At 41.6% G+C, this 22,546-nt stretch overlaps 3 protein-coding genes and 1 non-coding gene across 5 annotated transcripts; 3 read left to right on the top strand and 1 right to left on the bottom strand.

Moving 5' to 3' along the window:
• The first annotated feature begins 1,236 nt into the window (after positions 1 to 1,236).
• LOC118417493 (bactericidal permeability-increasing protein-like) lies at positions 1,237 to 10,522 on the top strand. Its single transcript, XM_035823071.1, has 16 exons — positions 1,237 to 1,396; positions 1,850 to 1,961; positions 2,204 to 2,332; positions 2,761 to 2,834; positions 3,327 to 3,417; positions 3,543 to 3,606; positions 4,310 to 4,373; positions 5,077 to 5,168; positions 5,705 to 5,887; positions 6,536 to 6,640; positions 7,411 to 7,578; positions 7,961 to 8,034; positions 8,303 to 8,348; positions 8,702 to 8,765; positions 9,894 to 9,967; positions 10,198 to 10,522. The coding sequence occupies exons 1-16, from the start codon at positions 1,276 to 1,278 to the stop codon at positions 10,354 to 10,356; spliced, it is 1,620 nt and encodes a 539-aa protein (XP_035678964.1). The 5' UTR covers positions 1,237 to 1,275; the 3' UTR covers positions 10,357 to 10,522.
• Positions 9,168 to 9,254, top strand: Trnay-gua. The gene is given in 2 exon segments: positions 9,168 to 9,204; positions 9,219 to 9,254. It is a non-coding gene; the product is annotated as a tRNA-Tyr (tRNA).
• A 1,216-nt stretch (positions 10,523 to 11,738) lies between the features above and the next one.
• Positions 11,739 to 15,801, bottom strand: LOC118418404. 2 transcript variants are annotated; one of them, XM_035824288.1, is made up of 2 exons: positions 15,592 to 15,801; positions 11,739 to 13,472 (listed from the first exon to the last, which is right to left on the bottom strand). In XM_035824288.1, the coding sequence occupies exons 1-2, from the start codon at positions 15,674 to 15,676 to the stop codon at positions 12,223 to 12,225; spliced, it is 1,335 nt and encodes a 444-aa protein (XP_035680181.1). In that variant the 5' UTR covers positions 15,677 to 15,801; the 3' UTR covers positions 11,739 to 12,222. The 2 variants fall into 2 exon arrangements, with proteins under 2 accessions (XP_035680181.1, XP_035680183.1); XM_035824290.1 differs by lacking the exon at positions 15,592 to 15,801 and adding an exon at positions 14,493 to 14,596.
• Positions 15,802 to 17,180: 1,379 nt separating this feature from the next.
• Positions 17,181 to 22,026, top strand: LOC118417749 (6-phosphogluconolactonase-like). The gene is made up of 5 exons (XM_035823449.1): positions 17,181 to 17,459; positions 19,607 to 19,714; positions 20,217 to 20,315; positions 20,519 to 20,659; positions 21,748 to 22,026. Exons 1-5 carry the CDS (start codon positions 17,196 to 17,198, stop codon positions 21,862 to 21,864), a joined length of 729 nt encoding a protein of 242 aa, XP_035679342.1. The 5' UTR covers positions 17,181 to 17,195; the 3' UTR covers positions 21,865 to 22,026.
• The last annotated feature ends 520 nt before the right edge of the window (positions 22,027 to 22,546 follow it).

Below are 22,546 nucleotides of genomic sequence, written 5' to 3'. Positions count from 1 at the left end.
GAGATTAGGTCATTTCCATGAAGATGATGTAGTGGTAGACATCGAAAATTTGGGAGGTATGTACTGTACCTTTTCAAAAACTGTCACTGAGTTGATGAAAATTGTTGTAACTGTTTGCAAACGTGACTGATGAACCTCTTCAACGATATCTTACTTCTTGAGATTGTATGTGCAATTAGCCCTCGGGCATGACTTTGCAAATAAACTATATATTAACTGCCGCGATTTAAATGGGTATGTCGTAATCGCCACATCAACTGTCGCAAACGCATATAGGGGTATTTTGACAGGTACGCTTATCGTGTTGTTTCTCAACACGACAAAGTAAACAAACAGCATCGCCCTTTGTCCCTCTCCTGCCCAAAACACCGGTACAAAGTAACAAACCCACCACAGGAACAGGAGTACAGAAGCAGAGAGGTGTACATGTGTCCCTGAGAACGTGCTTCGGATAGTCACCAATATCGGTAAGTCTGGACTTTCATACAAGACAAACCTATAAGCCGTCAGAATCACTTTCTTTCAATGTCGCTGTATTTGGATGAGCATATAAACCGCCAGTCTCACTCACATACTGGCGCTTACTGGCCTTTTTAACATCATTTTTTCTGTAATTTTCTTCTTCAAGCTATTTTTTGTGTAACCCATAATTGTAAACTGTGATCAAGATATATAGTTAGAATTACAATGCCCAGGTATAGCCGATAGACATCGAAACATAAGCCCTATGCAGTTGGCTTCTTAAAAATGCTAACTGTATTTAATGGGTCAGGGAAGAGGACAGGGCAGGTCACTGACATGCGCAGTAAGCATGTAGTTACGGCGCTCACACGTGCACTTTGAACTTTGGAACAGTCCTTAGGGTTATGGTTAATCTCCAAGCAGATCTACCATTGGTAATACAGTATCCATGGTCCGAAACAGTGTCCAATTTTCCACCGAATTCGAAGATCGGTCCATGGACAATGTCTTGGCACTTGCAAACCTGCTAAATGATTAGGCATTATTATAGGACAAAAGTATGGGAATGAGTACGTTAAAAAAATTCTGGGTCAGGATTTCGAGGTTTAGGCAGAATACTTTAACGTGGTGGATTTGTGGCCAAGGACCACATAAACATGTACATGCAGCTTGTGCTGCCAGATGTTGTATAAATCAGTTCACGTCTGCACTTTAGAGCTGTTGTTCAACAAATTTGATCAGCTGATTTCGCGATCAGTGCAATTATTAATTTACTCATCATAGGCTTTAAAACTCTCGTCCCCAGCCCCCACGATGTCCTGGGACAGAGCCTTACAGCTCGGCCTCCTATTGGTCAGCTGTGTTGCCGTCATGGCGGGAAATTTAAAGACGCCAGGCGTTAGGAGCACCTTTACGCAATCCGGTCTTGACTATGGTAAGTCGATCGTCTTACTTTTGATTTGCCTTAAAGTTTGGGCTTCTTGGTTAAAAATATCTCAAACTTACAACGGTAGTTCTTAGTCTTGCATATCCTTGACAGTCAACTGGCCCTCCTTGAATGATTTCTCTAGATTGGAATATCACTGCGTAATAACAAGGTTCTTTATTCACAACAAGGTATGTCCAACAACAGCAGTCGATGAACAATACTTTGCGATCGGGTGCGCATTGTCAGCAGCGCCGCCTCTTCTGCAGTACGAAATAGAACCATGCATGGCCAATCAGCCATGAAGAAGGTGACAGACGGTCGACTGTTTTTGAAATTGTGGATACTTTTGTTGCAAATAAAGAACCTTCTTATTCATCAACAGACCTTTTAAGCTCAAACATTTTTTTACCTAAAAAATATGATAATTTTAAATACCTGTTGATATTATGTTCATGACAGGCGCAAAGGTATTTAGCAGGATGATTCAAAGGAACGTGGACAACATCCGCATCCCTGCATCAAGTGGACAAATAGCGTCACCTATCGGAACAGTGGAGTACTACACCAAAAAGTGAGTTTTTTTTCTTTGATCCATCCATCCATCCATCCATCCATCGATCCATCCATCCATCCATCCATCCATCCATCCATCCATAAACCCACCCAATATCAATTAATCAATCAATCAATCAATAAATTGACTTTATACATCTGAACTAAAATAAAAACAAAGTTTATTAAGAAAGGTAAGATTTCATTGGCATTCATCCAAGCGTAAACTCACTTTTGACCTCCTCCCCTCCTCCCATACAGCATGGAGCTCACAGATTTTGACATGGGGCACTCCCGACTGGGCGTGGTTCCGGAGGTAGGGGTGAGGATGAGCATCTCCGTGGACTCTGCGGGAGTGAAGGGGGACTGGGGGTACCAGCTCAAGAGCCTGTGAGTACAAAGTTAGCGTCTACCGGGCTCCGCTGGCCACTCGCCAAATAGTAGTAATTGGACAAATAAAGGGAGTAGTATGTTATGGGAGTCGTCCGGCCATAGGAGTCAGTAGGCGACCCACGGACGCGTCTCCGGCCGGTCAACTTCCCTATCAAACTATTCCCTATATTCGTCCAATTACTACTACTTGATTTCATTTGTTTGTGCCAAGCTGGTCTTGTTGTTTAAGTTGTTCACCCAATGTTGTGCCCTTGGAAAATGCACTTGATCAACATTTCCACCCTAGACACAGATGCAGAGTACCTAAAACATGAGTACCTATCTTCGGCTCGGAACGTGCTTGGCTGCAATGTTGATTTTGATCATGGTTGAAGCTTGAAAAAGTCTACATTTCAACATTTAATGTGAAATCACTCGCTTTTCAGTTTCCCTATGACTGACAGTGGGTCGTTTGACGTCACCGTGGAAGCAGCTTACATCGATGTCGTCATCAACATCAGTAAGTCACATTTTTGAAAAGATTTGATGATGATTATCAAAATATTACGAACATCTGGCGGTAGCAACAAAGATTTGTAAGAACTATATCGAACTTCATGTTGACATACTCTCCAAGCAGAGGTTCGGCGACGGTTTTTGTACGTGTTTTAGTAGTTTTTATTGGGCTTGCTATCCTGTGCCTGCCGACCAACATTAAGAAAACAGAACGTAATGCTTACAGCTAGATGTGCAGAAGTAATTAGGTCGTTCAGTGCAATAGAACCAGCTACTGCTGCCACAACGCGTGCCTGCAAAGCTGGTGTGTTACGCCGAAGGGCGGTTATATCGGCTATATAGATACAGATACAGACATTTACTACCAGTAGATATGCCTGGATGAAAAATGACGAAATTGCCTGATATCATCGAGAACCCACATCCGAAGATACTGTTACATGACAGTATGCTAATTTGATGCACACCCAACATAATCCTGTCTGATTCTGTCCAGTGAGACATAAAAGCGGCCGGCCCACCGCGTCCCTGTCGTCCTGTGACGCTGACATCGGCAACATGGACCTCATCTTCCACGGAGGGGCGAGGTCAGTCCAATAACAACAACATAAACAAAGTAATATTCCATTTTGGCCAAACTGACTCAATTTTATAGATGTTACTAGTATGCTTTGGAGACCTCCTACTAACAAGAATTACCGTTGAATTTCAGCTGGCTGTATAACTTATTCTCACCGATCATCGTGCAGCAACTGAAGACGGAACTGGACGAGATGGTAAAAGAGCGATTTTTTGTTTACTGCGTCAGGCTATGGGGGGGGGGGGGGCATGGTTTGCTAGAGTACAGGACCTACCAACACGGTTACAATAACAGACATTGTATAACATAGATAAGACATAGTGAATCAGTCTCTTAACAGGTGTGTCATGCGACTGCCTTTACATGTACATATACATAAGAACCAACTGGCCAAATCTTTCATGGTCCTTTAGATAAATTTTCACATTGACACAAACATTGAGAATCCTATAACTATGATGACTACCTCTCAGCATAGACCAGATTCTAAATCGGTCCCCTGAGTGGTCTTCTTGGGTATTTATTACTGTAAAAACGCACAGAGGTGTTCACATTACTTTTCGCTTGCTCCAAAGAATGTGCTACACTCTGTTCGATAGATAAACTCAACTACATTCTGGGAGGCGATAATCCTCACTGTGTACAAGTAGGCAAATATATCCACGAATGTTTACACCGTAGAATCAATAGTGTAAATGACATGCTAGACCCTATTTGTTCATGTGTTCATACCTATAGATATCCATATATGTATGTTTAGTTGTACTGTAAGTATTTTTTTCTATACATGTAGACCTTACGAAAGTCGCTGTACTTTTGTCGTGTCAATAAAATTAAATGAAGACATTTCGGAGGGGGCAAAGACAGAACTAACGCCTGTGTTTCTGTGCCCTTCACAGTTGTGTGACGCCGTGAACAAGTCTGTGCATCAGAAAATGGACGGTGGAATGGCGAGCACCCCAGGTACGTTTTAGTGCGAGTATAAGCCCTTTCACAGTTCCGAGTGCGCATGTGTTGTTACGATGCATTGTGGCCTATTTACATTCCGAAATTCGATATCCCTTGGTTTGAAACACATTCCGTTGGTCTAGCCGGGGAGTATATGCTCGTTTACACTGACTGTGATACCGCTTATTATCTAGTTTCCCAGCAGACCCAACGGTGCCTTAGAGATAGTATCAAAGCTGGCAAAGGAATATAGTCGGCCAAAGGGAGTCAAATGGACACCGGCTATATTCCTTTTGTCAGATTTGATACTATCTCTAAGGCACTGTAGGGTCTGCTTGAAGACTATTATTATCTGCAAGTAAGATACTTGTCATTTGAAATTATCCTTTAATTATCCTTTAACAACATTTCAGCACCAAGGACAGGACTAAAGTTGTTGGTTTTCCTTTGTAGATAACATAACTCTACATGATATGACTTGATACCGATAAAGAGAGTAGTCTGCTTACAGGGTGGTCTTGGTATCGAACAAATCCCCATAAACTGACGTTAGCTTTGTGTACACGTGATACACGTTCTAGTATTTCAAAACCCAATAGTCTACTTCCATGGATTGTATTTGTATCTGGGTCTAATCTAATTAGATAATAGAAAGAACACAATTAATTTGGTCTTTGCTAATGATGCCTAAGATGCGCCTCCGATTCATTTGTTTCAGTTATTGTCCCGATGGTTGGAGATATTTTTCTGGATATGAGGCTTGTGAATGACGTAGTGTTCGGTATTGGTTATCTCCAGACTCTAGTGAAGGTAAGAGTGGGTTTACATCAAGGCTTTTAATAATATGTAGAAGAAAGGAACAAATTTAACTGGGTTTGGGGAGAACAGAGTTCGAGTTTACTGCAATATCGGCAAAGCTGTAGAGCATCCAAAACTAAAAGATAAAACACAGAAAGCCATCACAATTACGAAAAAGGGATATTCTTAAGCCATGGATAAAAAAAATGAAACGGAGTCAGATCACAGACTGTCACACTTGAGACAAAAACGTCAATAGGACACAAAATCGTGCTTATGACCATTTTCTGCTGTTGTCATTTAAGCTTTGCTACCTTACCGCAAGTTACCAGTGTTTTTGATAGTCATAAGATGTTTCAATGTATACAGTAATGTACAGATTACTATCCAGTATCTTTCGTCTCTCGTCAATGACACTGACGAAATATAGTGGATACTAACTGAAACGTCTGACCATTTCCAAAATCATATCCAGTATCTTATTACTAGGATGTCTAACATTCATCGACGTATGCAGTTATGTCTTCTTCCTCCACCGTCGTTCCAAGGGTACTGCTCGGCAGAACGGGACCAATCCTGACGCAGCTCTCCAACCACGTGACCTCCCCAACACTAACTACACCGGCGCGCCTCGCATGGTGTACTATGACGTCACAGAACATTTCTTTAAAAGCATCGGACAGGTTTTCTACCAGTCAGGGATGCTGTCCGCAATAATCAAGGCTTCAGATGTAAGGCAATGTTTCGGTTTGGTTAAAAACGCAGCTCGGTGTTTTTTCATTAATTCTAGCACTGACATATTCTCGAAGCAGGGTTAGGCTTCGGCTCGATTTTTACGTCTTATTAGTCGCCTTTTCAAGCTTTCTATGATCTCATGCTTGTGTGAAGGACGAAAAGAATACCTGGCAAAATGGACAGCCCGACAAAAAAGGGCCAAACAGACGTCAAAACCGGCCGGTGCTTAACCTCTGCTAGGAGAATAGTACTAAAAGGCATTTTGTCACATCCCAAGACAAGTTTGGAACCCATGCACTTCGAAAGTTAATACTATGAACCAAATTGAACGTGTTACTTTCTGTTGTGATCCTTATCGAAGGAATATCACGAAAATAAGCATTTTACTTAATATCAGCATGAAAGTTCATTTGTGTTGGTAAATGATACTGTGGAAAAACTAAACTTTATATAACCAACACCAAGTTTGATTGGGACTTACCCTAAATTTTCAGCCGACTCGGTCAGCCTTGTTCACGGAATGGACCCGTCTGCTGTAGTTTCCAGACGTGGTGTTGGTTACGTTACAAACTTGGTGTTGGTTACGTAAAGTTTTTCCCCCCGCAATTTTACTGAATAATTAACGTTACGCTGTTCCTCACTAGGTTCCTGTCAACAGTCCGATTCAGCTCAAACCATCCGACAAAGTCATCGGTACAGTCCTGCCGAAGGTAAAGCCTTTTACACACAGCCTTTTTTTAGACTTATCAGCCCACAATTCTTAGTTAGGATAACGTTACACATCTTCGTTTTCATGAATTGCGACGTACACTTTGATGAACATTGTCTAAAATACTCAGTACAAAAGTTTAAGTCGCCTGATTTTCTTGAGTTCAAATCTCATTCCTCGCCATTTTCGTATTTACCTTCATGGAATTAAAAAGTTTTTTTAGCTCAGTTTCTTCTTCCTCTCCAAACAAATAAGGTCAATAATCTGGACCAGACAGCTGTCATCATAGTGGTCACTAGAAGTATATCGGATACCCTGTGGCCTGTGGTATTCGATTACATGATGTAGCGAGTGGCAGGACAGAGCTGGAGGGGATGGTCGCCATATTAATGAATGTGCCTGAGTAAGAATTTAAAAAATACAACAACTGTACAATGGACTTCCCCCGATCACTAGAACTATCCTAAATAGTAGTCTAGCTGGTCATGTAGCACGCCATGAGGAGATGGCTGCCAAAGTTCTCCTCTGGGAACCTGACGCGAAGAGATAAAGGGGACGACCGAACCTGACACTTAAGAAAGTTTTGGAGGAGGTTGGTCTAAAGGACTACAACTTGCTAGTCGCCATGCTAGATAGAGATGCATGGCCGGACATTGTTAATGGCACCTCATATGAGGATGAACTGAACTGAACTGAACTGAAGAATAAACAGAGCAGTCGTTTGTTACGTTAGAGCATGTAAAGGTAAACACTCTGCATTTGCTGGCAAATGTTGCAATTTCTAATGTTTTTTTGCCATCTCCATTCCAGATTCAGGATAAATACCCGGATGCTACCCTGCAGGTGCACCTTAACGCGTCGGCTCCACCCAAGGTGTCAATCACCGAGAAGGGAGCTGTCTTCTCATTGGCTGGACGGGCTGTGACGTTTGCGTCTGACCGCGAGGGGAAACTAGATCGTTTATTTGGTGTGAAAGTTGTGAGTATCTATCATTGTTCTAAAGGTGGGGAAGAGGGTAAATGACAATATTGTAATTAGTTACGTTTTTAAAGATAATCAGTATAGTCGAAAAAAATTCTTGGATACGTATTCAATCACTCTGATTAGTGGACAACAATGTTTTTGCGCTCAACAAAGTTTTTCATTCAAGACCGAGGTTTCGGTAACCGCCTGTCACTTTGCTATTAGGCAATTCTGACTGTTTCTTTTACGCACTACAAGTAGGTGTCGCTGCTAACAGACGCGGTCCAAAACATAAAGTACTCATACACACATATATATATATATATATATATATATATATGCATAGATAGCTTGGACATATACTGTTAACAAAGCATTCTAATTTGCATTTACCCAGGCCATGGAGGTACCGGTCAGTTTCAGTATGTCAGGGATAAATCTCGTCGCCAACGCTTCGGAAAGCTCGGCCAGGTCAGTTCACTGTTGTGCGACAAATGTGATGCTGGTTGCCGATGGCATGCACGCTTCAGCCTTCACTGTTTTAAATCTTCTTTTATGTATTGACCTATTTGAAATTTAGTATGGTTCACTTTTAATAGTATCATTACAAATGTAGTATAGAAATTAAGGTTCGTGTTGCAAGAGAAGTCCCGGAAAAGTCGCCTTGAAGTATTTACTTTGCAAACATATGCATGCATATATTTACTTTCTTTGATTAGATGTTTGTTTTCTTCCGTAGAGTCGAAATAAAACCGCTGAAGTCGTCTAAGGTTGGAGAAATTGGGGTAAGGTTTTACATTGGTTTGAGCTATTATTTAGCTAATGGTGTATCTACCTAGACAAAGCAAACGTTATGGTGAGTAGCTGCACAGAGGAAATATTATTCTTACATCTATGATGAAAGCTATGGTCATTAATATATGACGGGAATTTGTGAGAATAGATAAGAAGTCTCGTAAGATTTGAAATCTTAAGTCGAAAATGACAAAAAAACGTCGAATCGTTGTCTTGAAGACGAATTGCGCCTCTAGGCAGACGCTATTTCAATTGCACCCCCTGTCGTAGTTGATATTTGAATGTTAAGAGCAGTTTGATTGGTGTATTACGACTGACGTCATGTTCTATTGCCCCTCCACAGCCGGACGCACAGAAGCTTATAGAACTGTACCTGTGTCGACAAGCCGTGATACCATGGTTTAACAGTACGTATCATACAGTTTGTTGACAACCTAGTAGAACGCGAACACAAGATAACAGGTGTGCAAGAAAAAAAAAGTAAACACAGGCATACTCGGTTCCTGTACATATCCATTAAATCGGTAAATTTTGCACTCTTGGACATCACAATTTTGCAACTTAAATTCAAAGCATACACAATTTGAAAACATTCGTATTTAGGATTGGACCGTCCATCAATCGTGATAAGTGATTAAATAATTTGAAATCGAATAGATTACAATCCATATCCACGTAACTGTTTTACGTGTTGTAAATCAATTCTTTTACGTGTTGAACCCTCCTATATGGATCACGCTTTTTCCTGGGCCCAAGATGACATGGTTCGCATTCAGAAATTCTATTTTGGGAAGAACGACACCATCGTTCCGACGATAGCTCAGTTGGTAGAGCGGAGGACTGTAGTGGAGCCTGCTGGTATCCTTAGGTCGGTGGTTCAAATCCGCCTCGTCGGAGATATTTTGACTCAGCTTAAGAAGAACAAATTTGTCAGTTGTTAATTTTTGTCAAAGCCATTCGCAGGACCTTTCCTCCAAAATACTTAGACTCCAACTTGAAATCTTTCTTGCTACTTTTTTAAAGGAAATTGATTGATGAATCTTTGATTACAGCATCCCCCTACGTATTGGCATCCAGCAGCGAAACCGCGCTATCTGGATGTCCCTGCGTAGGAGGATGATATACAGGTGCCAGGATATCGCCACATGGGAAAAATACATGAAAGTTAAGTGATTTAAAGAGATGTACCAATGCAGCATCAGTAATCCTGAGGTACATGCTCTTATACCCCCCTCACATTAGGCGCGAATCGATCGGACAACGAGTCTGCGAGCTCTTATTGACGAGGAGCCATGACCCTGCTACGGAGGAAGAAATTGCAGAGGTCCATCCTTCCGGTCAGGGTCATGCCTCCTCGTAAATAAGAGCTCGCAGACTCGTCGTCCGATAGAATCGCGCCTAATGTGAGGGGGGTATTAAGATATTTCAAGACAATCTTGAGAAGACCTCAATAGCAATGTGTTTTTTTATGTGGTGGTATTATGGCACCTGGTGGGATTATGAGAGTTGATGTTAAACACATGTTGTTTCTATAGGGTACCTGCAAGTTGGCGTTCCATTCAAACTAAACAAAGTGAAGTACATCAACCCGGAGGTGCTTTTGCATAAGGTAAGTGATGGGGATGTCGATCAACATTTCTTCCCACCAACAAAATATTGGTGTAACCAGAAAAAATAGCAATATTTGACATATGTGATGTCCCTTTGCTTAGATTTAGAGGGAATAAACAGAATATGCCTTTTTACATCAAATATAATCATGACGTGGCTTTCCATCTATTATCATGGATGTGCACTTCTTCTAAACTAAATCATTTGTTTCATTTTCTCTCCACCTAGAACTATCTAACCATAGAGACGGACATCGTCATCATGTCAAAAAGCGGTGGTCACGTGACATCACCGGGCATGCGCACTGAGAAGAGTTCCAGTCCTTCACCACCACACACAACTCACAAAAAATTTACCCGGCTACAAACCCACCACACGCCTAGCTGATTAAAATACTGAACATATCTAAGGCGTCCGAAAATAATTTCAGCAGGTTGGTAGATCATAGGACATAGGAACTTTCTTTTACACAACCAGTTAATTTCACCTGCTGACGTGTCGTTGTCTGCCAGACATATGACTCAGAGCTTCTAACTGGAATCCTGCTTCTCGCGCTATAAGAAGCAGTCTGGATAAGGGAGTCAACCCCAGTGATGAACCGGGACTTGGGGGGGGGGGGGGGGGTACAAACTCAGCCACGTTTGGGATATTGTTCTCACCACAAAAGCGCCACCTACATCGGCTACATGTTATATGTTGTGTATGTTACAAACTGTATGTGTCCAAGTATTATGTGTATTGCTCCTGGAAGTTGATAGTCAACAACTAAAGGAGTCAATGAACAATAAACAATAAACATATAGCGGATGCAGAACTCCAGTTAGAAGCTTTGAGGAATATGTCTGACAGATATCGAAACGTCAGCAGGTGAGATTAACTGGTTGTGTAAAAGAAAATTCCTATATCTAAGGCGGTTTGCCACAACGTCACCAATCATAGCTGCAGTTGTCAGTGGATGTCATCATCAAAACATCGTTTATGTTGATTTTCTGACAGGAGAAAGTTTAGAATAGGATGAATTTGTTACATACAAACGAATGACGGCCACCTTTAAGACAAAGACGATTGGCTAACATGTACTAGTACATATTCAATTACGTCCGAAATTGGACCCAAGTATTTAAGACGCGATGTAATGTGATATCTACGTCACTATCATTAACATGTGATGTGCTTTAATGATATAAAGCAATAAAGAGATAACCGAGTAGAATAGAAAGTATAATGTAATATTCTCTTGCGACAAAACAATATTATGATCTGCACGGTAATGTTCACAATTGCTGACATACAAGTATTCTTTCAGCTGCATGTCATGAGTCATCAATGATCTGACCTTGCATAATCAATGACCAACTGAATTATTTATGATCTTACGTCGATGAAGGTTAGACATCCAGGCAATGAGATGTGCCAGATAGCAGTTCTGACGCAACTGGATTTATTTTTGGGTTTTAGTTTAAGATAGAATCCACTATGAGTTTTTATTACCAATAGTCAATACATTCTCAGCGTCAGTGACGAAAGACAACGAATGCTATCTGAAACGTCTGCGTGACCGTTTCTAACACCATATCCAGTTGTTTGAGTAACTGCTATTTGGCATATCTATAATTTTATCAGCTCTGCATTGTTTTCGTCTTCGACAACATTTGTCACCATCACGTTAGCACATCGAGTCTGCCTTCATGGACATATATCAGGAATGAGCAAGTGTCGTTCCTTTTTTGTTGAGAAAACAACAGCCAAAACACGACAGGCAAAAAAAGCTACGTGTTTGTGAATTCTTTTTGAATATATTCCTTAGAACAATATTCCTAATAATAACAATCTTAAAGTTGTTAGCTGACCAATGAAGGTAGCATAACCAATATAAGATGGTGAGAGAATAATCGGTCAATGTCTTTTGACTATGGCATTAATCCATACTAGAGAGTGCAAAACGGTGTACATCAAAAATGAATGCAAGATATGCTGATGTAATACTTGTACACTTGTACACAAAAGACAGCATGATAAAGATAAAAGAGTGGGCAATAGAATATGATCTATACATGTTTTTGTATATCCTTTCTAATCAGTTACAATATGTAACATGTAGCTTGTATTTCCAACAGTTGAAGTGATATGTACATTTCGAATTCAAAGACTGGTGAAAGATACAAAACGTTTTGTCTGACTCAGTTTATATAAGCTATACATTTTAATATGTTATTGACGGGCTTGGGTACCAAATATTTCCAAAATATTTCTCTACGATATCTTTTCCACCGCGTCATAATGTCCGTGACTCAGCCACGACAACCAGACAGTTTTATTACCCTTGACGTCAACTTCCTCCCGGACTCTGTGCACACCTGACGTCACATCCGGTTGACCTGGAGTGCCCCCAGTCGTCAGCCTGACGTCGACGTTGAGGAGCCGCATCAGTGCCACCATCTCCGTGTAGCCGGCCCACTCCCCGTCCTTCGCGGCTTTGGCGATGTAAGAGTCGGCGTCGCAGTCAAGAAATGGCGCGAAGTCGTCCCGATGGTCGCGCATGTACTGCACGGTGCGCCGGCGGAGGTCCGTGTGCAGCGCCTGGTTACCGTACACGGCGTGAGCCACCGCTCGGTACAGGCAGTTTCCGTCCCCGGCGATGGGGTAGCGGCAGGCCCCCGACTTCGCTAGGCTCTTGTCCTGCAGTTTGACCTCTGACAGGATAGCGTCGAGCCTAGAATTGGAAAGTCTTTCCGTGTTCTGTTTGGTGTAGTCTACTCGTTCCACGCACGGTTTACGCTCTCTTACCCTTTCCACCGACCCATTGCTATCCTCGGGAGTAGATTTACCCTCTCCTGGCGGTATCTTTCTGTTTCTAATACTACTAGTAATAGATGCGGTCTTAGACTTTTTGCCCTGCCCGTCTTCCCCATTCTGAGCCCGCCTAACGTCACCACGCTCTCGTTCCCAACAAAACACCTCGTCCCCAGCCTCCTCAATATCAGAATCGACGACAGAGCCATTACCGGTACTACCGGAGACGGAGACGTCTCTCTGGTGTCTTCTTTCCTCTGGTCTTTCGTAACTGTTCCTCAAGAGTTCTCTCAGACTTTTTCCTCCCACTCCCCATAGTCCGTCGCCATCGATACCAGTGCTTCGAATTCCGAATGGTGCGTCTTTCTCAAAATCATAATCCCACGCGAACACGTCCTTTTCTCTCTCGAAAGAGCGGGGAACTCGAATTTCGTGTTTCACAGTAATCGGTACCCGTCTAGAGGTCAACTTGTCGTCCACGTCTTCTTCGGACACCACCTTGCGGTCTCCTGGAGTCCTGCACATGTTTGCTTGTCGGTTAAACGTGATTTCAGTAAATGCCGGCTCCGGAGATGGCGGCGGCTCGCCCTCCTGGCTCCCCCTCTTGATGAGCTTGATTGGTACATTCCTCACTTTGGGGGCGTTCCGTGCTGACTTTTGAGGAGGGTGATTTTCGTCGTCATTTATATCGTTGTTATTCCGTTGAAATCCTGTGAGAAATAAAAAAAAAATCATTTATTCAAGGTACATGTAACAGTCCTTTATATAAGCAAATATGTATCGGATAAAGTTTTGGTTGTTTTTAAGGAATGGTTCCGAGGAGAAGTTCTAAAGAAATCTACTTGATATTTTCAAAAGGAAGTTAAGGGATGATATGTTTCCTTCAATTAATCATCTACCAAAAGTTTGTCAATATTAACAATGATATCTATGTTACTGATGTTAAATGACAGGGCATCGTAAATTAAGAATCTCATCGGCTCCGTCTCTGTGGCGTCGCCAAAATGCTAAACTGTCACACATGGCGCATGTCAGTTCAACAACACAGAAGTGGGCGGCTGGAAAATCCCGATCACGATTCAAAACAGGGGTGTCACGTTTCTCTTGGATACTTTTAGAAATGGCCTGCCTGCCTGCCATTGGTATAAGCGCCGCGCATGACTGACATGACTCAAAGGCTCAAAAATAGCCCGGGTCAGACAGACATCATAGCCTGCAAATAACACTAATGGGGTCATCTGTGGACATTGGAGCAATAGGAAGTATTAAAGGTTTGTATGTTTGAAACTCAAGAAAGGCTGGGTTGTTTTAAATCTTGTCTACATGATTCACCTATTGTCTCTACGTTAACAAGCTATCATGATGTACATAATGTTGGATTTAAGAAAATAAAGCAGACAACATTATTAAAGCTTTATGGTCAGGAATTCTGTACCTGAATGTCCACCATGCACTTGCCGGTAACTACATCATTATCTTTTAATGTACCAAAAATATATTTCGTACTCATTCTTTCTGATAGTTTGAAAAGCTGTGTCTACAGATCACGTTTGAATGAATGAAATACCTTTATTGTATATTTATGCTCGAACAAGCTAAGTACAGGTCGTAGCGATAAAGCACATCCGATATAAGAAAAGACTATACTACAGAGACTACTACACTAGGCTATAGACAGGAGACAACGAAATATAAAATGTCTGGCATATATGGGTTCACAATGTACTTACCGTTACTGTTGTTGGAAACTTGCAGAACTGTAAAACCGCCTTCCTCGCCAAAATTGACTAAAATCGTCATCTTTCTCCGACAAAGCTGCCTCAATTAAACAAAGTATGATTTTGTAACTAAAGCTCTCGCCTGTCCAGCTACGTTTTATAACAGGGTACTCTCTGCTGGCAAATATTACAAGACTACCTTGTAATAACCCGGCACGGTTATATCAACCAATCCGGGGCAGTCATTCCAATGACGCGTTACGGAGAGCGATGTGATTGGACAACGAGGAGGCGCGTTCTATCAACAAGTGACAAATATAGGGTTTGACAGCTGACGACGTCATACGGCCCTTTAAAGACCAACGCCTCATCACATCAGAAGAATGAGCTAGCAACAGCAATTAGTCATACCATTTAACACATAAACATTATCAATAATTCAAACTGAAGCTATGGTGTTTGATTTCCTGTATGCATAAAGGGACTTCTCAGAAAGAGCAGTACGCTGATATGGAGATATAGCAACGGCTATCGACATTGGTAAAAGTTATCTAACATACGTTCTCATAACTCCACCAGGTGCCATTGTACCGCCACCTAAAAAACGTTGATAGAGGCCTTCTCAATATTTGCTTCAACACCTAAATATCTGCATTGTATTACACTTAAGATTTTTAATATTCGGTGTTCGAGACAATGTTTGGAAGACCTCTATACTAACGTTTTTTGAGGTGGCGGTATTGTGGCACCTGGTGGAATCATGATAGTCGATGTTATACCGATACGGTTTTACATTTGTTTTATACGTATCGGAAGCCAGTGGATCTATGTAGATATATTACTATATAAAGTATGAATGGATGGATGGTATAACAGTCAAATAACATGTAGTAAGGTAGCTTCCATCCCGTTGTATACGCAGATGAATGAAATAGGAATAGATATTTCAGATACACATGACAACACATTGAGTCAGATCCAAAAGGAAAACACCATAAATTTGTAGGATCCCACTGTTGTGATATAAAGGAAATCGTGCGTATGCTGTGAATTCAGACAAACGTAAACATACAACGAACGTGTAGGCAACAGCATAATATCACCGACTTACCCTTCTTGGGATAAATATAATAGTCCTGGGTTTTCGGCTGGCCAATGCTTCGTCCAAAAGCTGCTTGTGTCACAGCTGGCGGCATGTCGTCTGGACTTGCGAAAAAAAGAGACCCTACCTGTCCTCAAACTGTATGTACTGGTTCAAAACAATGCCCAGAAAACTGCTGTGTTATATTGCGTAGTCACCTTTACAACCAGAACATTCCGGTACCCTCGCGAACCCGGAAGTGGGCACCGCAGCCAATCAGAGTCGGTCTAGGAGGGTGACGTCACTGGCATATGATTGGTTTATTGCAGAGCGGCGCGACATGCAAACGTTTAACTCATTTCTCTGAAGAATATTCCAGAAAGTACTAGTTGTTGGTAAGCACTTTATTTTGTGTACGGGTGTAAAATTTAACATTTCAACAGAAACTACTAGTGTTTGAGCGGTTTATCAGAAACTACATTAAACAAAACAAAACAGAACAAAATCACAACGATTGGTCCGTAAAGTGTCACTTCGGAATTAGTTTTAGGGCCCGAGACTTAAAAAAATGAATAAAAAGTTCAATTGATAAAATGTACCATCGCCAGTAACCATCACTATTGTCATATTGCCGTGCCAGTACTACAGTCGGTCCTGGAATCATGTACTAGGAAGTAACATGAATTGACACTATTGTAATGGGTTATGAATTACTAGTAAATGTTACCTACTTATGGCTACATGTATGGTATGAAAGATCCATCTACCAGTAGATATAAAAAGCTAGCGACATATCTCGTATTTTCAAGATGAATTTACTATCATAATAAAAGTTACTTAAGTAAAGTAATGTAACGTAAAGCTCTTAATCCTAAAGAATGCTCGATGATTCATTATGAGATTTCAGACTTTTTTTAATCACGATGACTTGCAGTTCGATACAGATGTAGTGTTTAAGAATAAAAATAAAACATGGACAAAACAAACCCAGAGGAAAGGGACAAACAGCTTTCAGGATTTACAGCCATACACAGAACGAACTCAAATCATATTCATACTTTTGATAGCCTTCAGGAGTGCCATCCTTGTTTGTTTTCAGCTACATCGCATAGGATGCGAGTATGGTAACCACAGAAAACAAACAAGGTCGCCAGCACCCAGTAAATATTTTGGGGACTTGAATAATAATACGTTTATTGCAAAGCTATTTGCAACTAGGCTGCCACCTGATGAAAAACTAGGGGTCCCATTTTTTTCATGGAAGCGAGTACTGGAACCTCGGCAGTATCAAATCCTAATTGGATGGCGCATAGGCAAGTTTTAAACGTGAAAATGATTGATATACAATGTCCAGAGAACAATACATCATGTGACTATACTAACGTTAACGTTAGTCTAAATTCATGCTGACTCTAAATTTGAACTTGAGTTTGACTTCTTTTCTTGAGAAAATGGAATACAGCATGTGACTATCCCAGTCTTAATCTATGTCGACTCTAAATTTGAACTTGAGTTTGACTTCTTTTCCTGAGAAAATGGAAAACGACGAATTCCAATCATAAAACCATACATCATGACGTCATGCGCACAGGTGGCTATGACCTCTGACCTTCCTCCCAGCTGTTCGGACCAACATGGCGGAAGAAGGTGTTCACGTTCTTGCAGACCAGGCAGAAATCGGGGCGGCACTGGGCGCCCTGGTCGCCGCCAAGGCCCAGGAGGCGATCGGCGACAGGGGGGTCTTCACCATCGCCGTTTCGGGGGGCAGCACGACCAAGATCTTCTGCCATGAGATGGCGAAACGCGCCGACGTGGGGTGGGACAAGTGGCGGGTGTTCATGGCTGACGAGAGACTGGTGCCCCTTGACCAAGAGGACTGCAATTACAAAGGTTACAAGGTAAAGTTTGCTGCACGTATATACTGTAGACATTGCTGTGCATATTGGAGTGTTCTTTTACGCAACCAGTAAACTCTCATCAGCTCCAATCAGGCATCTTTCTCAGCTCAGAGCTTCTAAACTGGAGTACTGCCTTTCGCCGCTATATATGTTAAACCGTTAGCACTGGTTGTATCAAAGAAAATTCCAATATCTTATGTTCTACCAACCTGATAAAACGGTATCCGGACATTGCTGTTTGAGAAATGAGAAAAAAAACAAAGATATTTTCAACTTGACCCGGTTTGACAGCTGTCACACGCCGTGGCCACGCCCCCATGTGAACTAGCCCGGATGTTTTTGACATATTTTTCACGTGCGGTAATCACATTAATGGTTGACGTAGGGATTAGGAACACACGGTTTTCAACGTTTAATGACAGCTGGCATAAATAACAGTTAACGTAGAGGTCTACATTGTAATTTTACAGTCGTTTTTTGGCTACTAACTACTGCATATATATGCTGATAATTTGTAACTTGATGTGTGTAAATTTTATACGAATGTCATTATGTTATGTTATGTTATGTTATGATCTGGAACCCTTTTAGTGATGATAGGAACAAATGATATTTGCTGTTAGATTGTAGTTGATATATATAAACTTGGAAGTCAACATTGGAACTTTCATTTAATGTTTTTGAACATTCTTTGGGCTACCCATTGCTGCATATTCTTAGGGGGGTAATTTTTCATTTGAAGAGAACAAATATTATGCACAAAAAGTACCAATCCACAAACATGGGGAGGTTTCATTACCCCTAAATAGAAGCTTGTTTAATGGAAGTACTAGTACATATTTGGGCAACCACTAAGTGTACTTAAGTGCATTAGATAGAGTTTGCTTAATGGCTATGTCACCATGGAGGTAGGTTTGTGTGTGAGAGATAGGATTTCACTCACAATCACAACGTCATCTGTAGCTCAGCAACATTTGTATCAGTTTTAGGACCTCTTTTGTCAAAGAAAACAATAGGAGAAAGAAAGTATGTACTCCAGAGATGCAAATTATTAACCTGGCGATATATTAGCCTGGTATCCAGCCGTATTATAGCGCCAGAGTCTCTTCTGTCCTCTCCCTATAAATCATACAGCTGGATATCAGGCTAGTCCCATGTGCCAAGGATTTCTTTATGCTTTGTGCAGGCCAAAGCAACAGTCTGGCTACACTTCAACTACCTCACCTTATATTAGTTACAGTATTGATTAAACTCCACATGGCTGGCTATGTCTAATGCAGACAAAAAAAGGATGCAGACCCCCAGTAATAGCATTATAGACTCCTGTGTTACAGCCATTGATTAATGTTATGTCTATGACTTTGTGTGTGGGTCACAACACCAGCATCTGCTGCCCCTGACCCATGAGTATTGTTTTGTCTTGCAATCATAATGAAATAAATTATGATAAAATAAACCCAAACAGATTTTCCCCAGGACTTAAAGTTTCAAATATTTTTCTTGTATAGACCAGAACTGGGACATATTAAAATTAATAATATTGTAAACTGAAAGTTAGCTATGAATTAAAACCTTCCAACTTGTGGATATCTTGCACATTTCATATTCATGCATCTATAATGCATTGAAGTTTGAACCTTGAGGTGAAAGGTTGCCATTACTAAATCAGATTATTGGTTGACTGATTTTGACCCTGAGACCTTTGTTCAGGCTTGGTATACTGGTATATATATATGTTCTAGGTGTATAATTAACCAACCCAATACAGGTATATGTGTGGAATTCAAAGGTGCACAATTGAATGAGAATCATGGTTAACAGGACGTGTACAGCTGAGAGTGTCTACTGATATTAATTTGAAATGCCATGATTCAGTGAAGCTGAAAGTTATTTCTGGCGACACAAAGTTGATTTTATTATTATTATCAATGCCACCTACCTGTGTACGAGTTATGGGCTTGTTTTTCTTGGAGAAAAGTCCTAGTTCTTTTGACAGCTGTGCATTGATAAAAGAAAAGTACAAATGTATATGCTTGCACAACAGTATAACCTGGAAATGAAATGTTAGCTAAAACAATTAACAAATAAGCAATATAGAAATGAATAAACAACTGACACGCCAAGTTTTTTCACCTTTGACCCCACAGGACGCACTTGTTGGGACCGTCCCATTGGCTGCGGAGCACATCTATCCCATCAACCCCAGCCTGAGTGTGGAGGCAGCAGCCGAGGATTACACACAGAAACTCAAACAGGTCAGGGCCGGATTTTCTCTTCTAGATGCAATGGACAAGTGAGTAGAGTGTTCATCTTGCACTCGGTAGGTCACGTGAGTTTGATTCCTGGCTGAATCATTTTAAAAGTGGTACATGCTGCTTTCTCTGCTTAGCACTCAGCTGATGATGATGATGACTCAGCACTTTTCAAATGCTGAGTGACCCAATATATGATATAGCACTACAGTACCTGTATACCAGCTAGTGGACTAGCCCCCTATTGTAGTGACTGCACAAATCTGTGTGGCCCAAGGGCTATTGAAATTGAATGGTTGATGCACCATTTGGTGTGGGAAGGACTTTAACTTAACAGATACAGTCAATTCTTACTGTTCTTATCTACTCCCCTGTATTTCACAGATTCGACTGTGCAATATAACCAGCTTCTATCATGCAGCATGCCTGTGAAGCTGATGTGTTATACAATGGGTGGGTATATATAGATACAGATAGAAAAGATGGTTTTGTTTCCCTATTGCAGGTGTTCAGTGAAGACACCCCAGTGTTTGATGTGGTGCTGTTGGGAATGGGTCCTGACGGGCACACCGCCTCCCTGTTCCCTGGGCACAAACTGCTGCAGGTCGGTGTTCCTTAGCCTGAGTACCATCTTTTATAGTGACTGCTGGCTCAATCCATTCACTTGTAGAGAAAAGTATAAAAGAAGGCATGGTCTGACTATCTGTCATTCTTGAGAAAGATGAATAAAGTCAAAACTGGTCATTCCGTCTCTACACTATCATATTCCCAACACAACAAATGATGATCCTAATATTCCTATTCTAGGAGAAAACCCTCCTGGTGGCGCCCATCAGTGACTCCCCCAAGCCCCCGCCCAACCGCGTGACCCTGACCTTCAAGGTGTTGAACCGTGCCCACTGCGCCATATTCGTCTGCACTGGGGAGGGCAAGGCAGCCAATGTTAAGGTAAGACGTTATGTCTGAAAATAATTTCATCAGGTTGGTAGGATATAATACAGGATATACATGTAGGAGAATTCTTTTACAGCTAAGATGTTATGTGTTTAAAAATGTACATGATATTGATAATGCTACTTTTTATACTGCTGGATGTGAAAGAAAGTCAAACTAGGTTGTATCAAGAAATATTGTTTGCCTCATGGTTGCTTATACATTGTACTTGAATGTTATGATTATTATCATTGAAGCATTTTGGGGTTTTGAGATTTTTGCAAGCACTTCTCAAATGTAAACTAATGAAATCTGCAACTGTAAACTGGTCTCAGCATTTCTAAAAGTTTTAGTTCACAGTTGAAATAATGGGAGTATACAAATAACAATAAACAAACACCACCACCACATCTTAGTGACCAGTAGATTTCATGGCATGGTGAAAATCAGGAGTAATAATTTTAGTAAAAGATACTCCTGATTCTCACCATGCTATGAAAATCTGCTGGTCAGTAAGATGTTGTGGTGGTGTTGAATGGCCAAGTGGCTTGGCTATTGTACATGATATTGAAATGCCATGGACTTGATTGCTGGCATTACTGGCTAGATGTTGTGTCCTTGGGACACTCCATCCAGGCATAAAATGGGCCTGACTTTGGTTGGGGAGGTAAAATGTGGTGGAAGGACAGGAATGGGCTCTGCCTCTCAATACTGTGCATAGGACCCAGTGGAATAACAATCCACTACCCCTACAGCCTCCAGGCCATGGGATCTTTACCTCTATTGTAAAACTGCCACACAGTGATTTATATTGTTCACCCTGAGGGGGGATGCATCGACATCTTGTATCAGCCAACAAAAACGAATGTCACCCCGTTAGGATGTTGGCTGCTGCTGCTAGTTTAAACCAAAATAATCTACAGTATGTTTCTCATCCATGATCATATCTGCCCCCAGAATATTCTTGAAGATGGTGAGGTATACCTAGAAGAACAGCATGTTTCTTATACATGATTATATCTGCCCGCAGAACATTCTTGAAGGTGGTGAGGTATACCTAGAAGAACGGCATGTTTCTCATACATTATTATATCTGTCCCCAGAATGTACTTGAGGGCAATGAGGAGAACCCCCTGCCGGCAGCACTGGTCCAGCCTCTGGACGGGGAGCTCCACTGGTACCTGGACACCGCGGCTGCCAGCCAGCTGTCCGCGCAATGACTGACGGCCAAACTCTGACCGGCTAGGTATCCGCACGATACCTGCCGGCAAAACTCTGACCAAATCTGATCAAGTCCAGATCCCAAGTAGTAACACTAGTTCACCTTTATCCGTGGGGTAACCTAAATCCGTTGTTTTTAAAAACAGATCTCGAGTATCTAAGGACATCAAGTCGACGGACTGTGGTTTCAAACTGCAATATTTTAAAGATATTGCAGTTTGACATCCCCCAATACCCAGTTTTTAAAAACTACAGATATAGGTTACCTACCAGATAAAGGTGAACTAGCATTACCTACCAGACTCCGTGGGTTAGCCTTGGTACCATCCGATTTCTACCAGGGCTCCTTGCACTCGCTACCCTAAAAAAATCAAGGTGCAAGGAGCACCAGTAGTAATCGGATGGTATCCAGGCTATCTGGCAAGTTATTCAACCTATTTGGCCAAATTTAACCATTTCAGCTATCCATGGAGTCTGGTAGAGACTAGGCCACACCTGCTTCAAAACATGAAGGGATGACCTGGCTTAGGCTTAGGTCCCAATTGCACAGGTGCCCGTCAGGGGTGTAGCACTGCCTGGGCTCTGAGTCTGAACCCACAAATTTGTCCCCACCGGTATGTTAAGGTGTCTATTATTTTACCGGGTCACGGGTTCATACTAAGTCAGACTTAAATTCAACCC

Source organism: Branchiostoma floridae, chromosome 6 (genome assembly GCF_000003815.2).
Source record: "Branchiostoma floridae strain S238N-H82 chromosome 6, Bfl_VNyyK, whole genome shotgun sequence".
Classification (NCBI taxonomy): Eukaryota; Metazoa; Chordata; class Leptocardii; order Amphioxiformes; family Branchiostomatidae; genus Branchiostoma; species Branchiostoma floridae.
The sequence above is the reverse complement of the archived record's forward strand: the minus strand, read 5'-3'. Positions and strand labels throughout refer to the sequence as shown.